We start from the raw sequence: 27,992 nt of genomic DNA, 5'->3' as shown, positions 1-27,992 counted from the left end.
GTTTTATTAAGTGGTATTCTGTTATTGTTTATTATAATTCTTTTTCGGTCTATAAATCACTGTTCTGTAGCATTTGAGTGGTTAGGGTATTTTCCAGAAACTTAGTGTAGTTATTACTGTCTCCATCCAGTTTGATTGTTTTGTAGTAGCGGTACATGGCATGCCTATTTATTTCTTTGTCCCAGGTTCACGTGCTGTCACCCCCAGTACTGGCTTTAGAGATGCACTAATATTTCCCAGGTAACGGCCTTTTTTCGAGGTCATTTGTTCCTAACTTAATTGTCCGGTGTAGTACTTTTTATCGAGGTCAACATTCGTACACTAAAATTTGTAGTGTCGTTATACGCCAGACTAGTAACCTACTACCCTTTACAAGGAGATATTGTGATTGTCAGTACCGTGATTACCATTAATTTCGTCGTAGAACTATTTTACGTACGACAAGAAATTTAAATTTTACAAAAGACTCTGAAGAAAATACAATTATAATTACACGGTATCATTTAGTTATTACATTTTTAGGTATCAGCTTTTCGTGTATATTAATATTTGAAAAATACATCGAAGTGAAACTGCAGAAGAATTAATAAAATTGTATCTATTCGCAAACTGAGACTCTTTGAGAAGCTCGGTGTCTGAAATTTACGTTGACTCTAATTTATAATTGTATCGGTTGGTTTCTTTTACATTTATATTATAACATTATCTATCCTTTTTAAGGGTTTGTACCGTCTCGTATATATCATTTATTTGTTCGTGGTGCATTCATACTTTATCTCGCTCGTGGCTATCGCTGCACGTGACGACATTGCGCGGAGACCGTATTACATAGCAGTGGGGGTAATGACGTCGCAGCTCTCGCTCGCTCCATTCACTGACCGGCCGTCGTCGCGAGTAGTCGCAACGAGTCTGTCCTGCTTTCTTCTGAACATCGATACCGTTCCAGGATCTAACGGAATATCCCGGAAGTGTGGTTTAGACTTCACTGTCTCTTTGTGTGTAAACTTTTTCGTATGAGATACTACAAATTCCTGGTACTCCTACTGGGAAAATCAATATTAATCGCTGGTTTTTAATCGAAGCATAGAATGTATTTGTGAAAGCTACTTACTCTTGGTCTATCTTTCTTCTTCTCGCGTATTTATGTCGTGTGTGTGCGCGCACATGCGTGTATGATTTGTGTACATAGTAGTGTTTGTACGGATTCGAGAAGGTCTTTGGACGCGAAAGGATACGATCGATTGCGATTCGTGGAACGAGATATGACCGTCGCCGGAAAGGTGAGTTCTGTTTACGAATTCTTTCGATTTCTAGACTTTAGAAAATGTTAGAGAGGTTAAGTATAACTAGATTTATCCTGTATTTAAAGAAACAGCTTCAGTGTTACAAATACCTTGAGAATTATTTGAAATAAATATCCTGTAATGTTTCTTTCTCTCGGTTTATTGTATTCTTTAAATTGTAAAATCAGATCAAATGTTTGAATCAGTTGATCGCAATACGCAATGGGTTTTTATTAATTATACACTTTGTCGTATATACGAAAACTAACCCAAAGTCGTGGACTTTCCATTACTACAGTTTACTAAAGTTATACACATGAACAAGTAAAATATGTGTATAGTTTTTAGTTTCTGTTTAGAACACGACAGAAGGAAATCAATATCGCAATTTTGGTTAATGCATGGTACTTTTTGCGAGAATTTAATGTTTTATCATTTCAAACGTGATACCTAAGTACATTGTGAAAGTATATACCGGATGACTTTAGAACACATGTTCATTGAAAGCGTATTTTATTGACTTTAATGGAAAAGTGGTAGTGTACTTATATGTGTGAAAATAGTTCGTGTTCGAGTTGTTATCGTTCTTGTTAGATATTTTATAATAAACGTTTGATATTAGAATAGATGTTGTTTTTATTTTGAAGGAATAATTAGAAATGATTTCTTCTGTAAAGACTTTCACATTCTTCGCAATGACGTTTTATAAGCACTTGAAGATACTATTTTAAATTTTACAACACGATGAATTCTTATGAATATTGAAAATTTAAACTTTGTTAATAGGAATAGCTTAACAGGAGTTTTCGGACATTTTTATAAGTAATAGTTTAGATAATTTAAATTGAGGAAGGTAGAGATCATTTACAGAGTACATATTTGTTATTTCGTTCATCAGTGTAATTATTATTAATCGCAGAAGTGGATAAATTATACCGTGGATCCAAAGTGCACGACATATATAAAATGTTTTAAAACCATGGGACAAGTCGAAACGTGTAAATTTTTCGTATCGAAGCGAATTGAAAAATCCTTTTAATGATTTTTCGCAATGTTCAAGCAATTAAAGTTTTGGACTCCGTTTCCGGCGCGCGTTGTTTAAATGCAGGCGGCCGAGCGCGTGGCAGCAGATGCTCTCACACACGAGAAGCATGCGTAGGTGCACACTCACATATATTTTACCGTTAATAGTAAGTGTTGTAATGCATCTACGAGGCTTTCAATGCATATTTTCACGTATATTTAATTGCGTTTCTTTCTTGGAACCACTTGTAATATATATACAATTCTCGATTCAAAAGTATACGTATATATTTATTCTTATACATAGAGGTATCAAAAAAATCGATCCAATAGGAAATTTGTCAGTCAAACTACGGTGAGAGATATACTAGTATATAAATTTTTATGTGCGGGCTGACGGTTACTGTGCAAATTTACGGTAAAATATCTCGTAAATTTTACCTGATTCATATATACAACCAATACTTAGAAATTATGCAAATTACCATGAATTATTATGGATTTGTTGCAAGTATCATCAACGAAACAGAAATTGTGATAAATAATTGCTACAAACTTTCATTTAGAAAATCCCTCGTTCAGTTAATTGAATGACACATCTATTGCAATTTGTATCGTATTGCAGTGTGTATTATTTTAAACATTTCTGCATAATTGCTTGTATATATATCTTCAATAGTAAGTATTTGGAAATACAATCCAAATTGGTTATAACGAGTTTGGAATGATATTAATTTACAAGTATTTCTATATAATTACTCACTTTTATAACGATCGTATTACGTGGATATACTGAACTAATTTTGGTACATTTGAGAAATCTCAAAGTGAAATCATTAAAACGAACATCAATTCTAAAATCCGTACATAAAACTATCTACTAATTGAAATCGTATTTGTTATTAATTAGTATTATTTTTAACAAAATGAAAATAAATTGTTTTCAATATCAAGTGAATTGTAGCTTATACAAGTATATTAATGTTTAATGTTTAATGTTTAAAAGCTGAAAATGTGTACATTTCTGTTGGAAAATAGTTTTATTATAACATTAATCTGCAAGTATTAAAAGTATGCTTGTTGATAAAGTTCAAAAAATATCAATTAATGTAAATAATATTTACAAAAGAAATTTATTAGAAACACCGACTGAATGGACATCACAAGTATTTAATCGATTAAATAATAAAAGAACATTTATCAAATAATTGTATTTTAATACACGTTGATCAATCACGAGTACTTATCAGGACTTGCAAACACTGTTGCATGCCGTGCATAAATTTTTCACTAGTAGTTTGCTGTACATTATTCCAAATTGCTATAATTCGTTCTTTTAACGCTTTCTTGGAATTGATAGTGAAGTTATTTCATTTCCTGTCAATTTCTGCCCCATAAATATTTGATTGAGTTGAAATCGTGACTTTGTCATAAAATGTCCAGAATCTGAGGTGTATTGTAAAAAATCTATTCTTTTATAGTACAGGAAATATGTTTCGGGTTATTTTCTTGTTAAAAATAAGAACCCTCCTATAACTCCAATTTACTATATTTTTGTTTTAAATTCTCTTTCAAAATATGCAAATATTTATAGTTATTTAAAATACACGTCCTCGCGATTAGTGGATCATATTAGTGTTTCACTGTGGAACGTAAATTTTTAAAATGCATTTCTGTATTAATTTTTTTATAATTTTGTTACATCTGTTCGATCCAAACATATTAAATTTAATATTGAAAATAATAATTATTGATTTTTTGCTCTTCAAAATCATTAGATAAGTGTCAAAAGGAATATTTTATTTGTGACCAATCAGAGTAATAACATACATATTTTTATTCAATGCAATGTTTGGATTGTTTATAGACACCTAAAAGCTTCTCTTTGTTAGTAAAAGTCTTACCTTATTACTTGGCTTTTGTGTATTTTCATTTTTTAAAATTGTTGTATTCTTGAAAAGGACTAAAATATGACGAAAAGGAGAACATTCATTTTGACAACACATTCCCAAAACTCCTTATTTTTATTAACATTTTGTTTTAACAACATTCAATCACTTACGCTGCTTTATCTTATGGATCTATGGTTTCATCCGAGGAATTCGATTATGTATATCATTTTCTCGAAGAACTGACATAATTCAGTATAGTTGTCTCTCCAAGACTATTAGTGACTTCTCCAGCAAATTTTGAAACCGAAAATCTTGGATATCCTTTTTATTTCACGAATAACTATATTTTTTCTCTTTTTTTATTTTTTTCTTGATTGACCAAAACGGGCTTTGTTGAAAAGAACTCTCCAAATTTTTATTCTTCTATAACGTTGTAGGTGATAGATTTATCTTTTTTCTAAAAATTATGTTTTCACGATACAATTTGCTTTTATTATGCAATTTAATTATTACTTTTCAATAATTTGCAATTGCCTCCATTTTCGTCGAACGCGCTATTAATAACAATTTCACTGATAAAACTCACAATATCGATCACTGGAAAAGCACAATATTGATTTATCGCGTTAATGTTTACATTTCATCATGTTCAAGCAATATTTACATTGAAAATTTTACGTCGTTTGAATACTCTTGTGATATTCGTACAATTGATGTTTTTAAAGAATGTCTTGTAAATATTGTTTATACTGATGGATGTTTATACAACTTCACTATTTCAAGTATTATACATTTGGTTCAAAACTGTTCGAATAAATGCGTGAGCCATTGTAGGCATATAATTTCGTTTGTTTTTAAATCTATCTTTTTGTTGAGTTATTGAAAATTAGAGAAAATTGGAGGTAGGTTTAATTCTTTACTGAGGTAGTGAATAACGGTTATAATAAGGAAGTTTTGTCGATCCGTGGAACTCATTACAACTAAGTTCGATTATATCTATTTCATCTTCTATTAATTGTATTTTGTTGGAACGATTCGATCTCTTTAAACTAACCGCGAATAAAAGTAAATCTATGTAGATATACACGTCGTTTAAAAGAAATAGTTTCTCAGCGATATCGCACGGTTTCATCAGATTTTCACTCGATTGTTCATTTGTGTAGCGAATATGTATCATGATTTTAATGAACATTGTATTAGAGGTGGATAACTTACTGACAAATAATTATTCCAATTCTAAACAGAATTTTTCCATTACAAATATTATTAATGTTTATTTTCAACAAAACCGACGTGATAATAATATTTACAACTCTAATCTTGCAAGACAGTTGTGTAATTCAAAGTTACAGTTACAGATTGTTTAAAAGTTGTTATACCCCCGAAGGAAAACGTTTCAACAAGTATAGTCGCAAAATTCTTTGAAGTCTTTCGAAGTTTGTATTTTAAACGTTGTGAAATGAGTAATTCGTCATCAAGAATGAAAGAAATAAAAATGCATGCATGTGGTTTAAATTTTGAATTTTGAAAAATATAAATTTGTAAGAAACAGCTTTAATATTTAATAAATGTTTGAAAATATTCTAATGAAAATAATATTTTCTGTTCATTGTTTATCTATCATTCAATGCATGTATGAACTGTTTATGGAAGTACAATTGTTACTGTTTATTAAAAAGACCATTGTACGGTGGCAACGTTTTTTATGCAGATATTCTTTACGAAATATGAAAGTCATTTCTATTTTCTCTTATGGAGTAATATTAATATTACTCTATCTATTATTCTACTATCAATTATTATGGAGTAATATTACTACTACTCAAAATATTATTCTATCTGGAATATTATAATATTTTAGAAACAACTTTTATAATGAATATATCCAGTTACAATCGTAAGGTCGTTCAAAAATGACAAAAATTAACGATGACAAAAATGTTATTCAAAAACGGTGATCGAAGTGACCGTCGGCAGCAATACAATGCTGTTGCTATGGTGTTATGAAGCACAGTGATGTTTACTTGCTTTTGAATATCTTACACACAAGTACTATGACGAGTTTTGAATACTACACGAAGGATATCTTGATAATCCTTTGCGACAAGATAAATATGATAAGATTGATATCAATGGATCGTACACAATGTCTCCGTTTTGCGGTGCAAGTTTACATAATTCTAGTGTAAGAAGATTATTCAACGTCTACGCATAAAAAATTCAAACACATATGCGATAAGTTAAAACGCGCCGGCAATTTCGTGGTTCATTGCAATAGTCATTGCTTTTACTTCTATCGTGTCAGACGGTACCAAGGATTAACCGGCATTCTGGTTTTGAACGGAATTTTCTAAGCTCAACACACATTTCGAAATAATAATAATAATTCATTCTTTTTTATTTGTATCGTTTCTTCGTACAACATTTATGCATCACGAGAATGTTAACATACGTGACGTGCACCTTTGGTCAGTGGAAAATCCAAATTCAATACCAGAGGTAACGATCGGTGAATGTATAACGTGGAAATCTTATCAAATTATTGGTCCCTACTTCATTAAGGAAAGTCTTATTGGTAAAAGTAGCTTTGAATGTATAAATATTATGGTATTAACACAGTAGATGTCTAGAACATTTCTCATTAACTGCCAAACAAGAAGTTTAGTCACATTTCATCAAAAAATGTTTCAACTTAAGAAGTGTCCCATACAACATGTACAAAAATGTTAGTTTTCGTCAGAGTGAATCAGTTATCCTAAAATTATTATCGACAATGAAATCCTACAAATAATTCGCTTCATTATTTTTACTCTACTTGTGTTTGAAGTAAACTTATTTTATTTGTACGTTGTACTCAAGGTTAGTACGGCGTGTGAGGTACACGTAGAAAATTTGTAAAGGCAATTTTTGGCTTGATCGTGACATTACTTACAAGGCGAATATAAGGAAAAAAAAAATGGGGAGTTTGGTAAATCATCGCGCACTTACAAATACAACCACGCCTACTTCAAGATTAAACGTTATCTTATGTTAGTCATCGTAGTTCACACGATAGCCACCCCTATATAAATTACAAACAAGACTCGTATCAGTTGATTCGGATCACTAGGAAGGGCCCAATCAATATCGCTAGAAATGTCGAAACACGATATGCGTGACGGTTTCTAGCTCGTAAAATACCGAAGATAATTACTTGAAATTTATTTACAATCGGTTGAAATATGAATAAATACCTGTACAAGTCTCAATGGGTTGTGTTCAAGAGTTCCTACTTTTAATTCGCAAAAATCATCTTAAAAGTAACCGTCTGAAATAAAATATTTTATTAAGGTATCGTTCATCGTTTCAATTCTACCTTAAATTGTGCGAAAGCAAAGTAACGTTGGCAAAAATAAAAGTTGTTATCGTTGTTTATAGCTAATATACGATATAAGAGCAGATAAGTAAGAAATTGGAATTAGACAGTTTATTTTGAGCCTTATGTAATAATATTAATTTGGAAAATTTGTACGGGGTCTCAAAGAACTTTCGTTTATATAGGTTCTTACGTATCTACGTTTACTGTATTAGAGTTTAAAACTGTGAGAAATTTTGTAAAGACATATTTATTAATACACTTAATTTTATTATTGGTAATTTATTAAATATGTAACACCAATGAGTGCACTACTTATAAAATACTACATATATATATATAAATCTTTAGATACGAGCAAATAAATATAAACTTTCATTTAATTGTAAACCATTGTATTGTAACTGTCAGGGTTTTAATGGAACAAGGTCGGAATTTTAATTTAGTACACAGAGTACGAAAAACGAATAAAACATTTATTATCAAAAGAAACAGGTGCCTTACGCTGCTTAACACCACCGGAACAGAACAGTCAGTGGCTGTCAGCCACGCATTATAGCCGGTCTGGCTAGCTCTCTCCCTACTCTTTCGCTGCACGCATGTGCAGCACGACACGCACAGGGGTGCCCAATACATGAACCATATACATACATGTATCTCAAAATATTTTTGCGAAACGAAAAATTATGTGAAATATTTTTTTTTAAATACTTATAAAAAGAGTTGTTAGAGATATTATAAAGTTGTATTTAAATTCAAGTATAGTTTTTATATTCGTTAATTTTGTAAAATATCAGCCTAATTATATTGCATTTTTGCTACGATCGATGATCATCATTTTATATTTCACGTGAAATTTAATTCCGAACTCGCGTGGCTTTAGAGCTCCGTGGAGCACATTTTGAAAAACGCTGTTCTAAATTAAATAATTTATCTCGCGTCATTTGTAGGTTTGTCCAATTGCAAAATCTCAATTGCTTTCTATGTGATCAATTAAAATATCCAAAAAATCATACAAATTATGTCAAATTTTGTGTTCTACTCTACGTAATTATTCAATCACCTCAAAAATATTTATGTTATCCAAATGTAAATAATTTACGGGGAAACGATTGAGGAGGATGTTGTTGAAGGCATCAATGAACATATTAATACTAATATTGGATAAAAAATCTCTCATCCATGATTTTTTCCGTTTGGGAAAAATCACGGTACGATAATAATTTGTTTAATTTATTCAGTAGCACATTTCTGGATTTGCGTCAACGTATCAAGGATTTTTTATGTAAACGATTTTTATTTCATTAAATTTTCGCTGAAATTGTAATTTTAGTCTCGATGCAACCAGCTCTAGGAATATTCTTGAAGATAGTTCTCGTTTTCACTACCGAAGTAATACCGACTGCCAGAAGTTTCGTTCAATTTTAGAAGGATATTAGTATCTACGTTTTCTATGCATTGTAAATGAGAAACGTGGGTGGTCGGTCAATGATATAAGGCGCAAGGTTTCAGTCATTTGTGTGCAAGATTTATGACCAGCTATGGCCAGGAAAATATCTCAGCGTGTGCTACGCTAGTGTATGTCTTTTTAACCTCTCTTCTTTCCACTTTCTTCTTAAAGATCATCCAAAAGCGTCTGGGTTAAGCCAATATCTGATGTGCAATTTAATATTGACAATGACCAGAAGAACAGACGTGCACGACGAATTTCGATGCATTCAAATGAAAATTTGTACACTTCTTAAATATTTACCCTACATTTTCAATGGCCTTCTGAATTTCAGAAGAATTACAGTTGATAATATTCCTACGAAATCTTCTTGGAATACGATCTTATTTGAATAAGGTCTGGAATGGTCAGTGAAGATATAAGATAAAAATTTCTTTTAGAATATGTAAGAACAATTCATGGATTTTAAACAAACTTAAATGTCGGTCGTGAACAAGTTTAATTAAAACTTGCTCGTTACAAATTAATGTTCTTTCGCAATAATTTCTTTTGGACAATGAAAATTGGAAGGATCGTTTTAAAGAATCTTTTCTGTCGTTACTGTTACATCGAGACGTCCAAACCTCAAGGGTGAACGAAATAAAGTAATTTACTTACGTTAAAATTCTTCTTGTGTCGAATTGTTGCCGTTAAGGGTCCTTGTTAGAACCCTCGTTTCAGAAAATCTTGAGCCCAAAGATTTTCGCTTTCCATCGACTCAGGAGTGAGTGTAGAATCGGGCAATCGGTTTAGACAGCGCATCTTCACCTTCAGATTCTATAAAAGTTACATGAGGCGCTGAGGGAGTGGTTCGCTTGTAGTATCGACATGACGTCTAACTGCTGTTTCTATTTCGAGATGCTACATTATTGTAAATATTTACACAAATCGCTGACAAACATTTCGAAACAATAAACGAGAATAATTCGTATTTGTAACAGGTTATAAAAATTGCAGTGGTTACCGCACTCTGTCTCGTGTAACTCAAAATTCCTATCCTCGTTTCGATCCAAGTCTTTCCGCTGGTTTCCTTCGACACATTGAGCCCCGATTTTATTAAACTTTCCTTGACTGTAACTCCCGAGATTTTCGTAATTTTTATTTCAAATACCTTTATTTTGTTCATTTCGACCGAAAAGTTTCTGTTAATTCTACACTTTTAAAAAACACCCATTACACATCTGTATCGCGTTATTTGTATTTGACTGGGATGTCTTAAAAAGTAGCGCCACGCTAATCAAAACATTAGTATCATAGATTTTATACATTGGTGTATGATGAAATACTATGGTGTATGATGAAGTTCGTGCGATGATTTTTAATAATTTACTCAAGTTTCGGTATGTCACTTATTTTGTTGTACCTAGGAATGTGTGTATTGAATTTAGAATTTAATTATTAAGTTTTTCTCTTAAATAATAGGATTCTGTGAGCACGGGTAACTTTGTGCCGAATTTTGAGAAAGAAGAGGAGCTTATATATTTAACATTGCGAGTTCTGCTAGGTGTCTGAGTTCTTCTTGTATTTTTAATTAATTGCTTGTTGCTTGAGTTGTTCTGCTCGCTAGTTCACTTCGTTGGTTTTTAGAGCAAAATTTTGATAGCACGGGCGAATTACGAACAATTCTATCGTGGATTTGTTAATCAGAGCGAAGGATCTCATGAATACCGATTTGCAGACAAATTCGTGACGAGGAATCAATCGGTTTGTAAGCGATGAGGAAAGAGGGATGGAAAATCCGGTGACTCAATGCAGGTAAAGTCGTTGTGCAACGTTACAAAGGACGTTAGTTAGCGACACAGATTAGGACCAAAATTCTATTACAACAGGGTAGAGACAGAATACATCATTTCCTATTTCTTATTGTGAAACTATTACTCAAATTTTGTGGCTGTGCAAAGTGTTTTATCGGTGTTGGAGGTAATATAGTTCTGTAATTGTTTAAATTGTACATGTCTAATGGAATTTCGTTCAGTATTACTCTATACATAGTTAATATGCTTGATTCAGTGGTAGGTGCCTTTACTGTGTATTCAAATTTATTGTTAATCGTGAGTACTGTTAGCTTGAAAGCTTTAATAATTCCCGTATTGTCACAATTTGGGAATTAAAATTATGGTTTTAGAAAACTCATTATGGAACAAAATTATGGAACTCTAGTTCGCGTTACCTCTTTTTCTTTTCAAGTTTCTAGATGTCGCGCGGTTAAAACACTAGATGACGCTACTATAGTGGCGAAACTCAGTGCGCAGAGTCAGAGTGCTGCCGATCGTATGATGGAGAGACTCGAATCTTCAGAAACACCTAACCTGAACGCGACTAACTTGCGTGAATCGAGTCGCTACGAAATAACAATACTTCGTAATATTTAAAGTTTATTTAAAATTATCAATTCAAAGATTACGTTATTATTCAAAAGATAGATAGGATTAAAACTATTATTTACTAAGTGTCTAATAATAAGCTATTACTTAATGAATAGATTATCTATTCAAAGATTGAGCTATTATTTGCTAATATCATTGCATCTTTAGAGTGAATTCTGATACATATTACGCTTAGATTGTTGTTTGTTTGTCGTTCAGATTTTGTAGTGTAATAATGTTTTACTTAAGTTATACAGAGTCGTGGAAGTTTGTCGAAGGGATGACCTTCTATAAAATCGGGTTGTTCAAGAGACACGTGCAAAGTGAACAGAAATGTTAAGAATGTTAATTTCATTTGTAATAGAAAATTTATAATAAAAGTGTTTCACACGGTTAATGTGTATGATGTAGTCCCTTGTCCCAGATTTTAAATTGGTAGTGACGTGCGAGACTATTTCAGTTACGGAAAACAGATTTACATACATATTTATATACGTATGTTTATATGTGTATACCTAGATTTTAAAAATATCTCTTTTTGAATATTTGTTCGATTTTACGATTAGATTGTTGATATAAAAGACAAGATAGAATTTCACTACACTAATTCATGGTTTTAAGCCAGGAATTTAACTTCGGATTCATGGTCAAGAATCAACCACATCATTGTTTATGTTTCTGTAGTGCTAAAATACCGAATATTTTATTCAAAACCGAAATCAAATTTACCTTAACGTTTTTAAATGGAACACATATATGTAGTAAAAGTCTAATTAAATTCAGGTTTGTGTGCACACAATTTATATTACCAATGCTCAAGAAGGTTCCCAACTTATTTAATATTTGATGATTGGTCACTCTAATATAAAAACATCTCGCAATTGGATTAAGCCAAGAAAGTGTTAAAATAGCATAATTACTAGTTAATTGAAATACTGTAAAAAGTCTTCTTTATCCTAATTACTTTTTTTTTTAATGCAAATGTTATCAAATACAAATAGCATCATTTCTTGAAAAAGTATCGGACGATTTGGATTCTTCTTGGATCAAGATCCGAACCCGGATCTTTCGCTTGCCAGGCGACTGCTTTAACCAATTAAGCTATTCAGGCCGTCGACGACTCCTTCTCTTCTAAGTCTTATACCCCACAATGGCTGTCGCCTGCACTGTTTATAATTATTGTAGAAATTTTGTAAAAGTTACTTCTTCTTATTTGCTTATATAAACATTACTAAAAGAAGTTATACTATATACATATGTATAATTACCAATCATTGTATTTTGAATAATACAACATACAGTATCTGGAACAAATCGAGCGATACTAATTTCTATTAAAGAGCACATAAGATAAATGATTATTTGTTCAGTTTTGAAAGATAAACTAAAAAATTAATAATTCAATAACTGCAAATACTTTACATTTAAACAACCCATTCAATTAATACCATCACAAGTTTATTAATGCATTGAATTAAAACAAATGGAATTTAATCTTTATCATGTGTTTTCAAATAAATTACTTTCGTATAGTATTTTCTGACTTCCTTGCCAAGGTAAACAAAATCCAATCTTTTAAAATAATTTGGAATGTAAATAATAAATTTAAATTAATAAATATAAGTAATACAATTGTAGATTAAGAGAAACTTCATGCAAAACTTTCTTAAAGAAATTTGTCACTTCCGGCCGAGATTCGCCGTTCTTTAAACTTTCTCCATTAAAGCCAACCGCACTCATTCTATAAGTATGTCGTGAACATGTTTGCTATGGTCAAATTGTCACTTGTATCTAGCAGAGTTTGTGTCAACTTGTTTTTTAAAAAATATCGGTCGCAGGAATTTATTGGATATTCGATAAAGGTAGACTTGAAGCATGATTATTGAAGAGATTCTTTTATTGCGACTTAATGTCGATGCCTATTCATTTTTGCAGGTAATTATGATTTGATCGTTAAATATAATAACCTGTTGATAGTATTTTTTTTAACTTTATCACTTTCAAATGTTCAGCTTAATGCTCAATAAAATTATCTAAAACTCTATAATAAAACATTACATTTAGCTACAAATTTTGAAAAAGTACTATTTTAATATACATATGTATAAATTAAGTAATGTATTTCAATTTGAACCTCACTTAATCCATATATTTAATTTAGTCTAATCGCTTCTACATATAGTCAATTAATTTTACCATTCCTAATTAATTATATTACGGTGAATTGAACGACACACAATTATTATTAATAAGGCAAAAAAAATTCTGGTTGAGTCATAAACAAGAAAATAATACAGAAAATTGAAAAAAGAAATTTATTAAATGAATCAAATAAGGTTGTACGATATTAGCTTTTATTAAATAGTCAGTAGTGTAAATACTTTGAAAATTGCTTTGTGTCACCGTGTAAAATAGCCATTTTCCTCTTGTAAAGTAGGAGAATTCTGTATAACAGAATAGTATTTGTCGCGTCCCTTTACTTTCACCTGGATCTCTGTTAACAATCGTATCCAGTAATCTAAAAGAGCTATGGCCTATTTACGATAATTTCATGTCTTCTGGAAAGAATTTGAAATTAAATACAACAAATATAAATGCATAAAAATTGCAAACGCGGCAAACAAAATTATCGTATAATTAAATATCTCTGTTAAAATGTGTTATTTTTTATTTAAAGTTTCTATGTTGATTGAAAAAAGGACACGAAACGCTATACTTCGGTTACAATAAAATTTTCCGAAGAAGTACGTTTTTACAATATTTCACAACACACACAAATGAGTACATACGAAAAATTAATATAAATTATATTTTTAAGAATAGCTACCTACTAGTGTGTAAAGGAAAAAGAACGATATAAAGATTAATAAATATAATCTATTGATACTTTTTGAACCTGAGTTCACTTTTTCTTTCTACTTTTAGAGATACGTGGACTGTACCGTTTTGGAAACTGGAAGCATTGCTGACGCAGAGGACTCTTCTTATGACAGCGATTACGAAGCCGAGGATTTAATTGCATCCACGAACGTTCATTCGCCAGTGGAAGTGCAGGTAGTGATTTTTGTTAGATTAAAACATCAGAGTTTAATTTCATACTATTGTATATTTCCATGCTTGCGAAAAGGTAGAATCTCCTTAGGTCAAAAATATTGAGTTTAAACGGTAACTTTCAATTTTAAACAAGTGAAATATGTCAGTCAGTAGGTGTATAACACTTTTATGGGATTCTGTAAATATATCAAGCGTTTTGGACAAATTTTTCTTGTATGGATAGAAGCTTGAGTGATCTGTCTTAAAGGGGTACCGCAGTGTAAGCAAAACGTTTCTCGACTCCACTGACTACAGCCCCCCCACATTGACTTATCTGTATGTACACAGAAGTTAATTGATTCCTGCCGTTTGAAGGATTTACAGCATAACAAACATATTCCTTTTTTTTTTTTTTTACAAACTTCTAGTTGTTACGCTGTTAAACGTAAATGGCTTGTATTATTGTGTTTTGAGATGGAACATAAACACGAATGTCTACGAAACAGATACAATGCTTTATAAACAGTTCTACAATATTTAAAGTTCATAATACCTCATATACCGATCCACGAATTAAACTATCGAGTACTTAACTATATAAGTGTATCAAATACTAAATATATATCATTGCACTTTGAGAATAAATTCCGATACGTCTAATCTGCATATGTACGACGAGTTGCACGAACCGCTGCGATACGACAATGCTTTGTCAATAGCTTCGCATTCTGTAAAGTTAAAAATAAATTACGAATTCGAGGATTACATAATTATTTATTAACTATGTATTATTGGATTTCGAGTATTCAATTTCAATACGTATAATGTAGGAAGTAGGATGAAGTACGAATATTTTGCATACTTTATTTAAACGACAGATATATAAATATATTAAAATGCATTGATACTGGTATTTAGTATAAAATAGTAATCCGTTTATCGAATAACACCAGCTATCGTGTGTTTGGCGTACGGGACTTCCCTAAAGTGGCAAGAATTAATGGACCCGTATGTACACTGGACGACAGAAAACTTCTTCCGATGCTGTAGGAAAACCGGTGCCGTCAGTTGAGAACGCGCCCCATCACGTGGTGTGCAAGCTAGATGCGCAGGATCGACCACGCGGCGCCTGTTCTCAACTGGCGGCACCGGTTTTCCTATACTGTTGGGAAAAGTTTCGTTGCCTATACTAATAGGGCAGTCTTAACGCATGGGCACACTCAGCAGGCTCTACGTTGCTTGAAGGCTCCACGAACCTAGGGGCCCCAAGACACTAACTATAAACATTTTCTTACAATAGCTTGATAAATCCACAAAACTATATAAACCGAACCTAGAATTAACAATTGACTAGTGTTTGACAACTCGTGGCAGCCAATAATTGTGACCGCTACCTCTCTCACGTGCTTTAGCACATGCATGTTTTGTTTATAGCCAGTGATCAAGTCTTTGAATACCGTTGCTGTAATGCTGTTAAGACATTCCTGTGTACTCGGCGTACCTGGTTTGATAGTCATGTCTCAGCGTTGAAGATTCTAGACGAATAAATGGACAGTGGTAGTAAAATTTTGTATACACGTGCTGTTTAAATTAATACAAATGGACGCAATAAAACTAATATAGCTATGGAACCTGTTCATTTTGGTTGTAGAATCCTTTCAAATAATATAGTATTCGAACGATGTAAGTAGCCGACGTAGCAGTCGAGCACGTGACTTTGTCACCTGTAACGAGGCATACCATGATTTACCGATATTACAGTTCGTTCTGAGTCAATTTCAAAATGTCTAGGTTAGAAAAGGCTGAGTGCGGAGGAACAGCTGATGTCGACTGTAAAAAATAATAAACTTGGCCTGGTCATACATGTGTAAATGTTGCGTTAATTATTATTTGCAAAAGACATGTTCGCGAATTAGTATCTCTATTGTGTACCATCGTAAGGTATTGTTTGAGTTGGTGTCTAATGTTGGTGACAGTAGAAAGCGCTCACAATCATTTTAGAAATGATATCGATATGTTTTACCGATGGAATGTATACGCTCGGAAATTACACCAAACTGTTTTACCAATTTAGTACACTGTTTTATCAACCTAGTGCGCTGTTTTACTTTATGGAGCATCCTCTTTTTCGTCGAGAGCTCTGTTTTACCGACGGAATTCCCTGTTTTGTCGACAAAGTGCACTGTTATACCGTACAGTTTCCCATTTTACTAATAGAGTACTCTGAATTATCGACAGAGTACTGTATTCGACACACAAATCACTCTTCTTTAAATTGCGGAACTTACATAGTTTTGTTACTAATGTCCAATGTGACCATATCTAAGAAAAACAAATAAGTAAATTAGATACACTAAAGGTGATCTTGCATTCTTTCCACTATTAATTTGTCGACTAATTGGGATTAACTAGTATTGTTACTTCAAATTACAGGTATCCACTTCAAGTCACTCAGATGTATCTAGGACCATCTCAGATACCTTAGCTGCCGAATTTGCTGAATATGTCACAATTCAAGGAAGTCCACCTATTCAGAGTCCAGGTAAAATATTTAATAAATATTGACTTAGAAATTAACAAATAGGGGTAGGTTAACATAATTGAATTGTTATGTTATAGGTAAAAATTGAGTATACAATAAAAAAGTATTTCTAAAATATATGTTATAATTTTCTGCAAAAATCGATTGTATTAACCCTTTGTTGTCGCAAAGCAGAATATATTCAACACGGTCGCTAACATTGTTTACGCTAGTTATTGACTCAAAAGTTATTGAATTGAAGTGTTACTTAATTGATGCCGTACAAACAAATCGGAAATGTACACCAAATTTTACAAAAATCTAAATTTATAAATAAAGGTATTATTATTTACCGTTGGGAAAATATTCTACTATTAGTACGGACAAACATTATTACAGCTTTGTGTATTTCGAACTTATCACGAAGATACAGTTCCACGAGTAAATAAACCAATAGACATTGCAAATTGTAATAACTATATATCTGAAATTGATCAGGTAGATCAGTATACCGATTTATATTACTTTTATTATTGCATTGGACATACATATGTCCTATCAATAATACAGTATTTCCTCGATAAGAGCTGGATTTGGTCTATGCGATGAGAGCTGGATACTTTCCTCACCATTTCTGATTCATTTTTGCCTTACAAAAGAGAGAGCAACCAAAGACTGGTACGAGACAGATAAAACATTGATATTTTGTCTCGCTTCTTTTAAACGCTTGATAGTCCGTCCTTCGCGTGCAATAATGCTTCGTTTATTCTTTAATTGTCGACTGCTTGAGAATTGTGGCCCTTCTATGTTATACAACACGCGCCAGTCCCGAGCCGTTTGTTCTCAAAGAAAAAATACCGTATTATTGCGATACCTGTACTTAGAACTTAGTCAGCATACCGATGTTTGTTTCGAAAAATAATATACCAACACTTTAAGGTATAATAATAATTTGCTAAAATAAATGAGAACTATTTTCTTTTCGAAGTGATCAAAAGTTCATTAAGGTAAAATATAATGTATAGATATTATAAGACAATTTCTGACCATGAATTGTGTCACTTGCCTTCAAACTGTCGCGACCAGCATATAGCCACGGGTTATTGCATTCGGCGGCAAAGGGTTAATACAAAAGTAATATTTTGTTATATACACCTTATTAATAATTATTAAACTATACATTGGTATGTTTTTAAATACAACATTGTATATTAATATTAGTTCTAAAGTAATTGAATTTCATAAATTTAGATTTAAATTAAGAAGCTCTGTACCAACCCATATGGAGATCAGTTACATGCATTGTATTATGATCCACTCTAACCATACAATTAAAGCTTTCCCTTGACAAAATGTTAATATAATCACTTCTCCTGTCAAAGCCCCTTTTAGACAAAAAGTTTTAGAATCATGCACTTAAAATCATTTTTAAATTTTTATCATGACTCTGTGCACATACCTATCACAAATTTCTCTAACATTTTTAGGGATATCTCCCCTCCTGGCATTGATGCGTTCCAACTGAAGATCCTAAACTTCTTTATGTGACAGGCCATCATAGATATTTGAGTCTATTCGAGGTCGGCTTTCTTACTACTCTCTTCGGTGAGTTGTCCTCAATCACCTGCTTCTGTCTTTTATTTATCTTACCCTAGTGAAAGCTCAGTTCTCCCAACTCATTGATATCAAAATTTCCTTACTAATTGTTGATCTTTTAATTGCTGCTAATTTTGTTAATACGTTTTTCTGTATTATTATTAAAAAGAATTCTCATTTTAGTTTAATATTTATCACATTGTTTAAAGATATTCAAATTTTATAATTGTCTTTCCTTTCTACATTTAAATTTCTATTTTCATTTCATTTCAGTTTTAGTTGAATCCTAACTTCCTAGATTAATTACTGCAAATAGTATCACAATATCCCGAATTAACAAAAAAATCTTTTCCTTAACAGTATTTACACTGGTAGTTTCTAGCGATAGTTCTAATTTGACTAGTTCTAGTGTCAGGGAAAAATTATGGTTACTTAGATTTTTTTGTTTAATTTTCATGATATAATTTTCTTAATAGCATCTAGTAATGTATTTAATTTGTGTTGAATGACCTATAATTCTAAGTCGGATAATTCTATTTTTCTATTGCAAATAATGAAACAATGCGAATGTATAACTTACATTCTTAAAATGGAAAATCATTGGTTACTCTGAAAGAACCTATATTAACTAACCATATTTTACTCAATTTAGTGAATATTACAAGCCTGTAAAGTGTGGAATTATTTTTCAATATATATACATTCTAAAATCTGATCTCCACATGGGCATGCAATTTGAAAAATATTTAAGTCTTTACAGCTATTATACTAAACAGTGACACTGGTTCAGAAATATTCTTCTACCAATATAGATGTAGGAAATTTATCTATGAGGAATATAAACTGCATCATGAGTCTTAGAACAATATTTCTAAGCTAAGTGTATTTTTTTGTGTGCAAAGGAAAATCTTTTAAAGCCCCTCTTAACCTCTTGAAAAAGATTGGGAGTTGTGGGGAATACCCTGTACGATACCCACAAAATCCCCACAATGTTTTACCTTTAGCACGACTGCAGGGGACATTGGAAGCAGCACAACATCCAGTATTTCCCCCACATATTAGTACTGCCATGCATTTCCTTAAAGTGGTAATGAATTAATCCAATCAGATTAGGTGGCCTAAATCTACACTAGGCAGCACAAAACTTGTTCCAATGTATTGTGCTGCACTTTGTGCAACAAATTTTGTGCAGTCTAGAGTACAAGGTAGCAAACTCCTATAGACATATATTTAATAGTTGCAGATTTATCATCACAAATCGTATAGTAACGAAGATCAGTATTTATCAAAACATAGTAAAATGTAAGCAATTTTCAACAGTCTGGAAATTTATTGTCGCATGCTATACAACAGAATTCATTATCAAGTGTATTGTTTGGATACTCAATGTCAAAATTTGACATTGATGTAGCATTTTTTGATAACATGACGATTATTTCGAAAAAACAAAAACCCACTAACGTAAATCAGTATTGCCAATACCAATATTTTATACTTTCTTTATCTTGTACAATGTTGTACAAAATACTTGAGTACTTTTAATACTAATTCGTGTAACATAAACGAATATGAATAAAATACTTAAGATTGCAAAAAAACAAATTTTTATTTTCTAGGCTACACAGCCAGAGTAGAATTTGCGCTCAAACTTGGTTATACCGAACGATTAGTCCAAACAGCACTGCAAAAGCTGGGTCCAGATCCAGAACAAAATGAGCTTTTAGCCGAATTGATAAAACTTGGTGCCAGTAGTTCTCAAAAATCTGTCGACACTTTAGAGGAGTCGGATAATGTTATGGACACTGATATAGTGACTGATGTAAACAGTGGATACTCTGCTAGTCTCAGGCCCGTCGTTATTGATGGAAGCAATGTGGCAATGAGTCATGGAAACAAAGAAGTATTTTCTTGTAGAGGAATTAAAATTTGTGTGGATTGGTTTAGAGCAAGAGGACATGAAGAAATTACTGTTTTTGTACCAAAGTGGAGAAAAGAGGCTTCTAAAATTGATAATCCCATCGCTGATCAGGAGATTCTGGGAGAGTTAGAGAGGGACCGCTTATTGGTATTTACGCCATCTAGGTTGGTATATCAATATATAGATATGTAATATTGTTATGAGTATTGTAACTTGCGAGTTTCCCGTTATCTGTTAAATTCAACTAGAAACAAAACATCGACGATTTGTTACATATATACGTGTTTATTTCAATACAATTGTTAATAAACGAGCAACATAGCAAATACTCTATGTACTGCAGAGTAGAATTAAAACTGCAAATTCAATGACTTTGGTGAAAGAGTTATAGTTAGCTGAGAAAAAAACAATACCCGGTCGATAAAACAGGAACATTGTCGATAGAACAGAGCACTGTACTGGCACAATATTTCACCAGTAAATTAAATCAATTGGTCGGTAAAATATTAGTTTTGTTAAACCTTTAATAAAATTAGATACACAATGTTTTCTAACGTTTTTGTTTCATATACATTTTTATTATTTGTTTACATCAAAATATTAAATATTATTAAATATAAGGAATATTCGTCTTGAATGCCTGTTACTTTTTTATTTCAGATTAATTGGTGGTAAAAGACTGGTTTGTTATGATGATCGTTATATTCTAAAGTTAGCAGCAGAAATTGATGGTATTGTTGTTAGCAATGATAATTACAGAGACTTGGCACAGGAAAATCCAGAATTTCGAAAAGTTATAGAAGAAAGGATTTTAATGTACACGTTTGTAAATGATCGTTTTATGCCACCAGATGATCCACTAGGTAGAAGTGGACCTACTTTGGAGAATTTTTTGCGAATTATTCCAAAAAAGTCTGATCCAGCTCCACCTTGTCCGTATGCAAAAGTATGTGAAATTTTTCATTCTAAATGAAAAAATGGATATATTTTGCTTATCTTAGAATCATATACACATATATGAAAAGTCATACACATACATACAAAAGTTGTTTCCTTCTAAAATACAAGCACTTTTTTTTATGCAGAACTTCTATTGAGTTAGACACACTATTATCAGTCATTTTTTCTTAAAAATCAAAACATAAACATAGCAGTACGAAGCAATCTTTCTTTATTACAGAAATGTACTTATGGAAATAAATGTAAGTTTCGACATCCAGAAAGAGGTCCTCACCCTCAAAAATCAGTTACAGAGAAATTAGTAGAACATGTACAAAAACATCTTCAGGCACGAGGTCCAAGTTCAAACCCTGTTGTACCAAGTAGTGTACCTTCCAAAATACCTCAACATCAACCATTGTGTAAGACCAGATCAACAATAACCGCTAGTGCTCAATCATTGCTTTCGGTTATAAAAAGTAGATCTGTAGAAAATGTTACAGTTGAACAACCAATAAACTCTGGTACACATGGATCTCAAGTACCCTCAACCACAAGTTCTCAGGGTAACAGAGTATTTTGTTATGAACGTTTTTACTTATATATTAACCTTTTTAATACACTATTATGGAAAATGTTTTCTTTGTAAATTATGTTGAAATATTTAATTAATTTAACCTTTGCTAATAGGTTATCGCTCTTCCTTATGGACAACAGGAAGATTAAATAAACCAGATGTAGAACTACCCAATCCACACAGAAAACTTCAGAGGCAATTAACATTAAATCCAGTCTGTGATCCTCGACTTTGTCAATTACGACAATATCAGCAATCATCACAAACAAGTTCATCATCACAGCCATCCGCAATCACAAGTTCTAGAGCACAACACAGACCTTTAACTAGACATTCAAGTAATGAATCACCTTACAGAGCTGCCATGAAGTGAGTTAATTTTTACATTTTTGTCTAAATGTTAAGATATAATTTTTTAAATTTAATATACTGAACATTAAAATATATTTAAATGATAAATATGTGTAGAAAAATCAGAAAATCTTATAAGTATTTTAAACTTTCAAATTAGATAACAAACTTTTTTAAAAAATGTTTAATTATTCAGTTGGGATCATTCTGAAGCACGACAATGTCACCCACATGTAACCCGTATTGCTTCGGCGCCAGATTCTTATCGAGCCTGGCCAGTAAATAATTCAAACATGGGTGCACCATCAGGATCAAATCAACGATTGGGTGCCTCAGATCCACAATTAAATCCTCTCGCATCTTCTTTATATTCAAACATGCCTTCAGATGTACTGAAAGAATTTTTGGATACTAGAACAAAGATACATTATCATTTGGCAAATATTTTTCCAGAAGAACATGTGAGGGCTGCTATGCTAATTCACCCATTTGAAACAGATCCAATAGAAATTTGCATTGCTGTTCTAAAGATGTATCCTCAATAATGGAGTAAGAATCATTTTTCTTTATTTACCCAATTTATATTTATTATACGAATATAACAAAACTCTAAAGAAGGGACTACAAGTATTTGAAACATATTGTGATATTCATTTAAAAGAAATAAGATATCTTATGCAAAAAATAGGCAAATAGTTTTTTATACAGTTATATCCTTTTGAGAAATATGTCTTAAAATTATGAAGATCCATTAATCAAAATATAAAAGAGTAGTATTAACAGTTAAAATTTCATAGAATTATTAATTTAAAAAATCATGATATATTTTAATATCAATAAAACAGTATATAAGATGGAAGAGTAACACTTTCACCTTCATATTCTGGATTATAAGTAAATGCTTAAAATTGTTTAAATATGAATTGTTACATTGATAATAACTGCTATCAAATTGAGTACTTGAGCATAATATATACTGTATCATAAGTTTCAAAAAAAAATAGCTGTGATAAACAAAAACAGACAAATTTAGCAGCTTATTTTGTTTTTATTTCTATCTACTGTCTAGATATATATTACCAATTTATGAAAGTTTTATAACTCGTTTTATTAATTATTTAATACTTGGTAAGTACCAGAATTGGGTATAGTTTTCTAAACAATAAATATCGAATAAGAATAAAACTTTTATTCATGTTTCATCTGAGTAAACTTTTATTTGTATTGCACGGATGACAGTTTTATCTAGATAATTATCTAGAGAAAGATTTATTCAAAATTATTCAAATAAAGCCCAATTCAGGTAAATTCTAAGGATTTTTGTATAAGCGGATCCACTTATTCTGTTTGCATTTAAATCTCATAAAATACAAGCGATAGATAAAATCGATTGTTACAAGGTTATTTCTGTTATAAATATAGAATACTCGTTTACATAGTATATCACATAATTTTTGGCAAAATAAAATAGAACAAAGTTAAAAGGTATCTGGAAAAGAAAAACTACTACATCAAAAGTAACTTAAATACAATGATAAAATGAAATGTGTGTGGATTAGTGAGATCCAACCCGTGCACAGAAGGGTTAAAAGTGTAAATTGCTATGACATTAAAAATTAATTATAGTGGCTCTGAGTGTTCTGTCTGCTACCTCGAATCAGTTACATTATAAATGTGATCCCTTTACTACATAGTACTTGAGGATTATTCTATCAAATCGCTTTTATTTATAGTTTTTAATTTTCGATATTTGAACACAAACAGGATAAATGGATTCTACTATTTTTACATATGTCAACTCTTATGTAGTGCTGTCCCACGGGGGAAATGGGAAAAGTTGCTTCTGTTGAGGGCAGCACTGCTTTATGTGTTAAGCATTGGTTTGCCACTTCTCGCATGACAAAATTCGGAGATTACTGATAACCGAGGACAGTACAAGTACGAAAAGTTATTAAAACTTTTGGAAAGCAAACTCCTTTCTTGAAAACACGCATCAATTCGAAAAATAAGAAAGTCATATATGTATTTAGTAAGAATATGAAACAATTCATAAACTTCTTTGCAAATATTATTCAGTATTTTAAAAATTTACTAACAAAAAATTGATTTTTTAGTGTTAGATGGCGCGAAAAGTGTTTATAAAAATTATTTTCAAATTAACTCTTAATCACTGAAGTCATACAAAAATATCGCGTCTGATGTTGATCTGAAACATTTCTATACTCAAATATAAACAAAAATTAAACAAATATAAAAAGTCAGAATTTATTTATCAATTATTAATCTCTTATTAATGATGTAATAATGAGCAATCGATAAAACATTAAAATTACTACACGTATTTTTGTTCTATATCATAAACAAGAAAAATTGAAATTACCAGTCTTCGTAAGATTTAATATTATAAAGAAAAACAAATATATTTTTTCTATAAAATAGCTCTTTTTTAAAAATAGTGATAGTTTACTCTAATGAAAATATACAAAATGAAGCATTAAAAATAAATCACCTGAATAATTAGTCTGTTTTTGGTAATGGGAAAAATGGATGAAACCAATCTTGCTTTGTTTCAAAGGGAACATGATCTAATGTCAATTTTATTATAAATTGGAAGTGCAGAAGAATCTTAAAATAGTGTATTAGAAGGTAAATAAAAAGATAATTTCATTCAAAGAAATGAACTCAACCTTTTATTGACATCAGATCACGTCCCCGGTAAAACCAAGCAAGATTGATGTAATACATTTTTTTCTATCATGAAAGTAGGCAAATTATTCAGGTAGTCTGTTCTACAAAATGCTTCATTTGGTATAGCTTTAAGGATTTAATCAACATATCAGATTAAGTAATTAACAATGCCTTTAATCACAAGTACTTGGCACAGTTTTTACGCAATGCGGACATACCATTTATATAATAACAACAATAATAATAATATGCCTTTATTATACACAGATACACACTAGTAACAAAAGAAAAATAAGTGGGAAGAAAAATTATAAACAATGTGAAAAGTTAACGTTAGTTGTAATGTAAAGGACAAGATTCAGTGATGAAAAAAAATACCCTGCTGTTAACTATTAACTTTTGCTACAAGCAATCACTTTAGTGAACGTCCACCGAGACTATAGTTGCAATCTGGTAGACCGGTCGGTCAAGAACATTTCCCCATCAGCAAAAACTGTTCTTTTTTGTATCCTCTTTTGCTTCCGTAGTATCTAGGCCTCGTCTGTGTTCTATGGTAGGGGTGGACGTGTTTAGACTTATGACAATGGGTCACTAGATCTTTGACTAAGAGCGAATGCAGGATAAAGAGACAAGGGACATACAACAAAGAAAGAGGTTTAGCCCTTAATGTTCTAGGCCGGCTAGTCCATTTGACTACAACTTTAGCGCTGCGTACGAACGGCCACTATAGGATATAGTTGTAGTGTACAATAATTTCCACTTTCAAATAACAAAATCGGGGTCGCTAAGTCACTTGAAAGCGTCGTAGGTAGCGATTTTTATTTCAAATTGAGGTCAATTAGAATCATTCTCGCTTGCCACCGCCGGTCACGAGAGTCGATGGGTCTCTTTATTACGTAAACATAAACAATATAAATATTATCACTCGAACGCGGGAATTACTGTATTTGCTCCTCGTAGAGCCAACTCGCTAGTAAAGAAAGAAATTACTACATTATAACGGCATTCATTTATCTGTGTCATGGTAAACAAAATAAAGTCGTTGTATATTATGGGTTTGTTGCTTAACTTTATTATTAATTTCGTATTTTTTTTACGTTTTTATATTCTTTGCGTATGAGCATTATGATTATATTTTATATCGTTTATGTGTCTAGTTTATTTTTTGTTAATAAATGTACATTTGAAGTGAAAATGTTTTACTTTTATTTCTGGCAATAATAGTTTATTCTCAGCATAGAATACCCTTTACTTTGAAGACTATGTTACTTTGAATAAAATTTTTTTTAAATTTCTTGAAAGAAAAATGAATCTTACATTTTTTAAAACAAAAAGAAGAATATTTTGTAAAAAAAACATGTTTTCGAAAGTGTAATAATGTAAATGTAACAGTCCAATATATTTTTTTAAAATAGAACCGTAATTGCAAATAATGATTTCATGTAATGTATACTGACAAGCAGCACAAAAGTTGTCAGTAGTAGACTGCATCTTACATACGCAAAAGCTTCCGTTTGGTACAACCTTATTAATGACCCTATAATTATGGGACAAACGTCACTGTTTAAAAACTTACATTTACATCTACATATTAATTATACAAAATCGGAAACATCAAATAGAAAACTAAAACTGGAGTCGCCGATTGAAAATTGGAGAGGTGGCAATTCCAGCTAATCATATTCTCGGTTAATAACTGTTTTAATTTTCATTTAAACTTTTAGGGGTTGCAGCATGATTATCAGAATTTACTTCAAAAACAGTAAGAGTAAAATTATTTGTCGAAAATGAACTGAATTCTAAAAATTGGAAAATTATACGTCTTTATTTAAAAAATCCGCCCATTCAACTATCACCATATAAAGGTAAATAAATTTTAAAGGAAAAATTAGCTTGTTTATGAGAGTGAGTAATGAAATAAACTCGATTTTTTAAAAATCAAGACAAATTGTAATTTAAAATAATAAAGTCAATGCCTTCTTTCTCTGCAAATGTACTAGTAATTGTTTATATTTTAATATAAGGATAAGGTGTATTTATTTTTAATAAAAGTGCCCGTGTTTTTTATTACAATGGTATATGTTTTTACTTTTTCCTTTTTTAAACACATTGATTGTCTTTACATTTTTATATTCATTAATTTAATATCGTGTACCTTATCTACATGGTGAATACTTTCTATTCTTATTTGTTGAATATATTGAATTTAAAATAAAATGGTATCTCTGGTTTATGATTCCTGACTTGTTAGCGATGTTTCCACGGTGTTTTTATATCAGTGTTATCCAAGTGAGATCTCTGGGGTTTTCCCATTCTCATCTGAACGTAATACTAACCATACGTTGGACAGTACTGCTTTATGACATACGTCGGTACCTTATCTGTCGTGTAATTATTAATGTCGATAACTGTAATTGATACGAATAGTCAATTGTTTCGATGCGACTTTTTATTGGAAAATTAGTTAGAAGAAGAAAACCTTATAACAGCAAAAATGTAAAAATTTGACAAAGGAGATTACTAATTAATTACATATCAGATTATATGTAATTTCGTAAAAATGTTGGTTTCTTGTCGTAACAATAAATGTTCTTAACATATGCAAATATTGCACTTCAAGCACAATGTCTTACTATTTTGATTTTGATTAATACTATCTTTACTATTTTGATCTGCCTTTTAAGCACCCGTCTTCACGCTTATTTATTTTAGTCGGTGACTGCAATATACTCATATTCTTTTTCCTCTTTTTTAAAAACTTCTTCACGAATTATGTCCTTCTCTTTCGAGATCACGTCGGAATTATTTTCTATAGAAACCGTTAGGAAAATTCAAGATCATATACAGAAATCGATATTAAGAGTGAAATTAAAAAAAACCCAATTAATAATATAATGTATTTATTTAAAAGATCGGTTGTTGCTCAGCTGAATTCTCTTAACAACAGCAAAAATTAGTATA

General features: G+C 31.3%; 1 protein-coding gene and 1 long non-coding RNA gene across 2 annotated transcripts; one reads left to right on the top strand and one right to left on the bottom strand.

Annotated features, from left to right (window-relative positions):
• Position 1: 1 nt before the first annotated feature.
• Regnase-1 (zinc finger CCCH-type containing protein regnase 1) lies at positions 2–27,023 on the top strand. The gene is made up of 10 exons (XM_076323023.1): positions 2–240; positions 721–1,280; positions 14,334–14,462; positions 16,875–16,983; positions 20,175–20,640; positions 21,137–21,422; positions 21,657–21,981; positions 22,106–22,361; positions 22,540–22,892; positions 26,756–27,023. Exons 2-9 carry the CDS (start codon positions 1,173–1,175, stop codon positions 22,886–22,888), a joined length of 2,028 nt encoding a protein of 675 aa, XP_076179138.1. The 5' UTR covers positions 2–240; positions 721–1,172; the 3' UTR covers positions 22,889–22,892; positions 26,756–27,023.
• LOC143152732 (uncharacterized) lies at positions 14,339–18,695 on the bottom strand. The gene is made up of 5 exons (XR_012993629.1): positions 18,422–18,695; positions 16,863–16,968; positions 16,074–16,763; positions 15,775–15,976; positions 14,339–15,169 (listed from the first exon to the last, which is right to left on the bottom strand). It is a non-coding gene; the product is annotated as an uncharacterized LOC143152732 (long non-coding RNA).
• Positions 27,024–27,992: the final 969 nt, after the last annotated feature.

This window comes from Ptiloglossa arizonensis, chromosome 1 (genome assembly GCF_051014685.1).
Source record: "Ptiloglossa arizonensis isolate GNS036 chromosome 1, iyPtiAriz1_principal, whole genome shotgun sequence".
NCBI lineage: Eukaryota > Metazoa > Arthropoda > Insecta > Hymenoptera > Colletidae > Ptiloglossa > Ptiloglossa arizonensis.
Note: the sequence above shows the minus strand (reverse complement) of the source record. Positions and strands in the feature narration are given on the sequence as shown.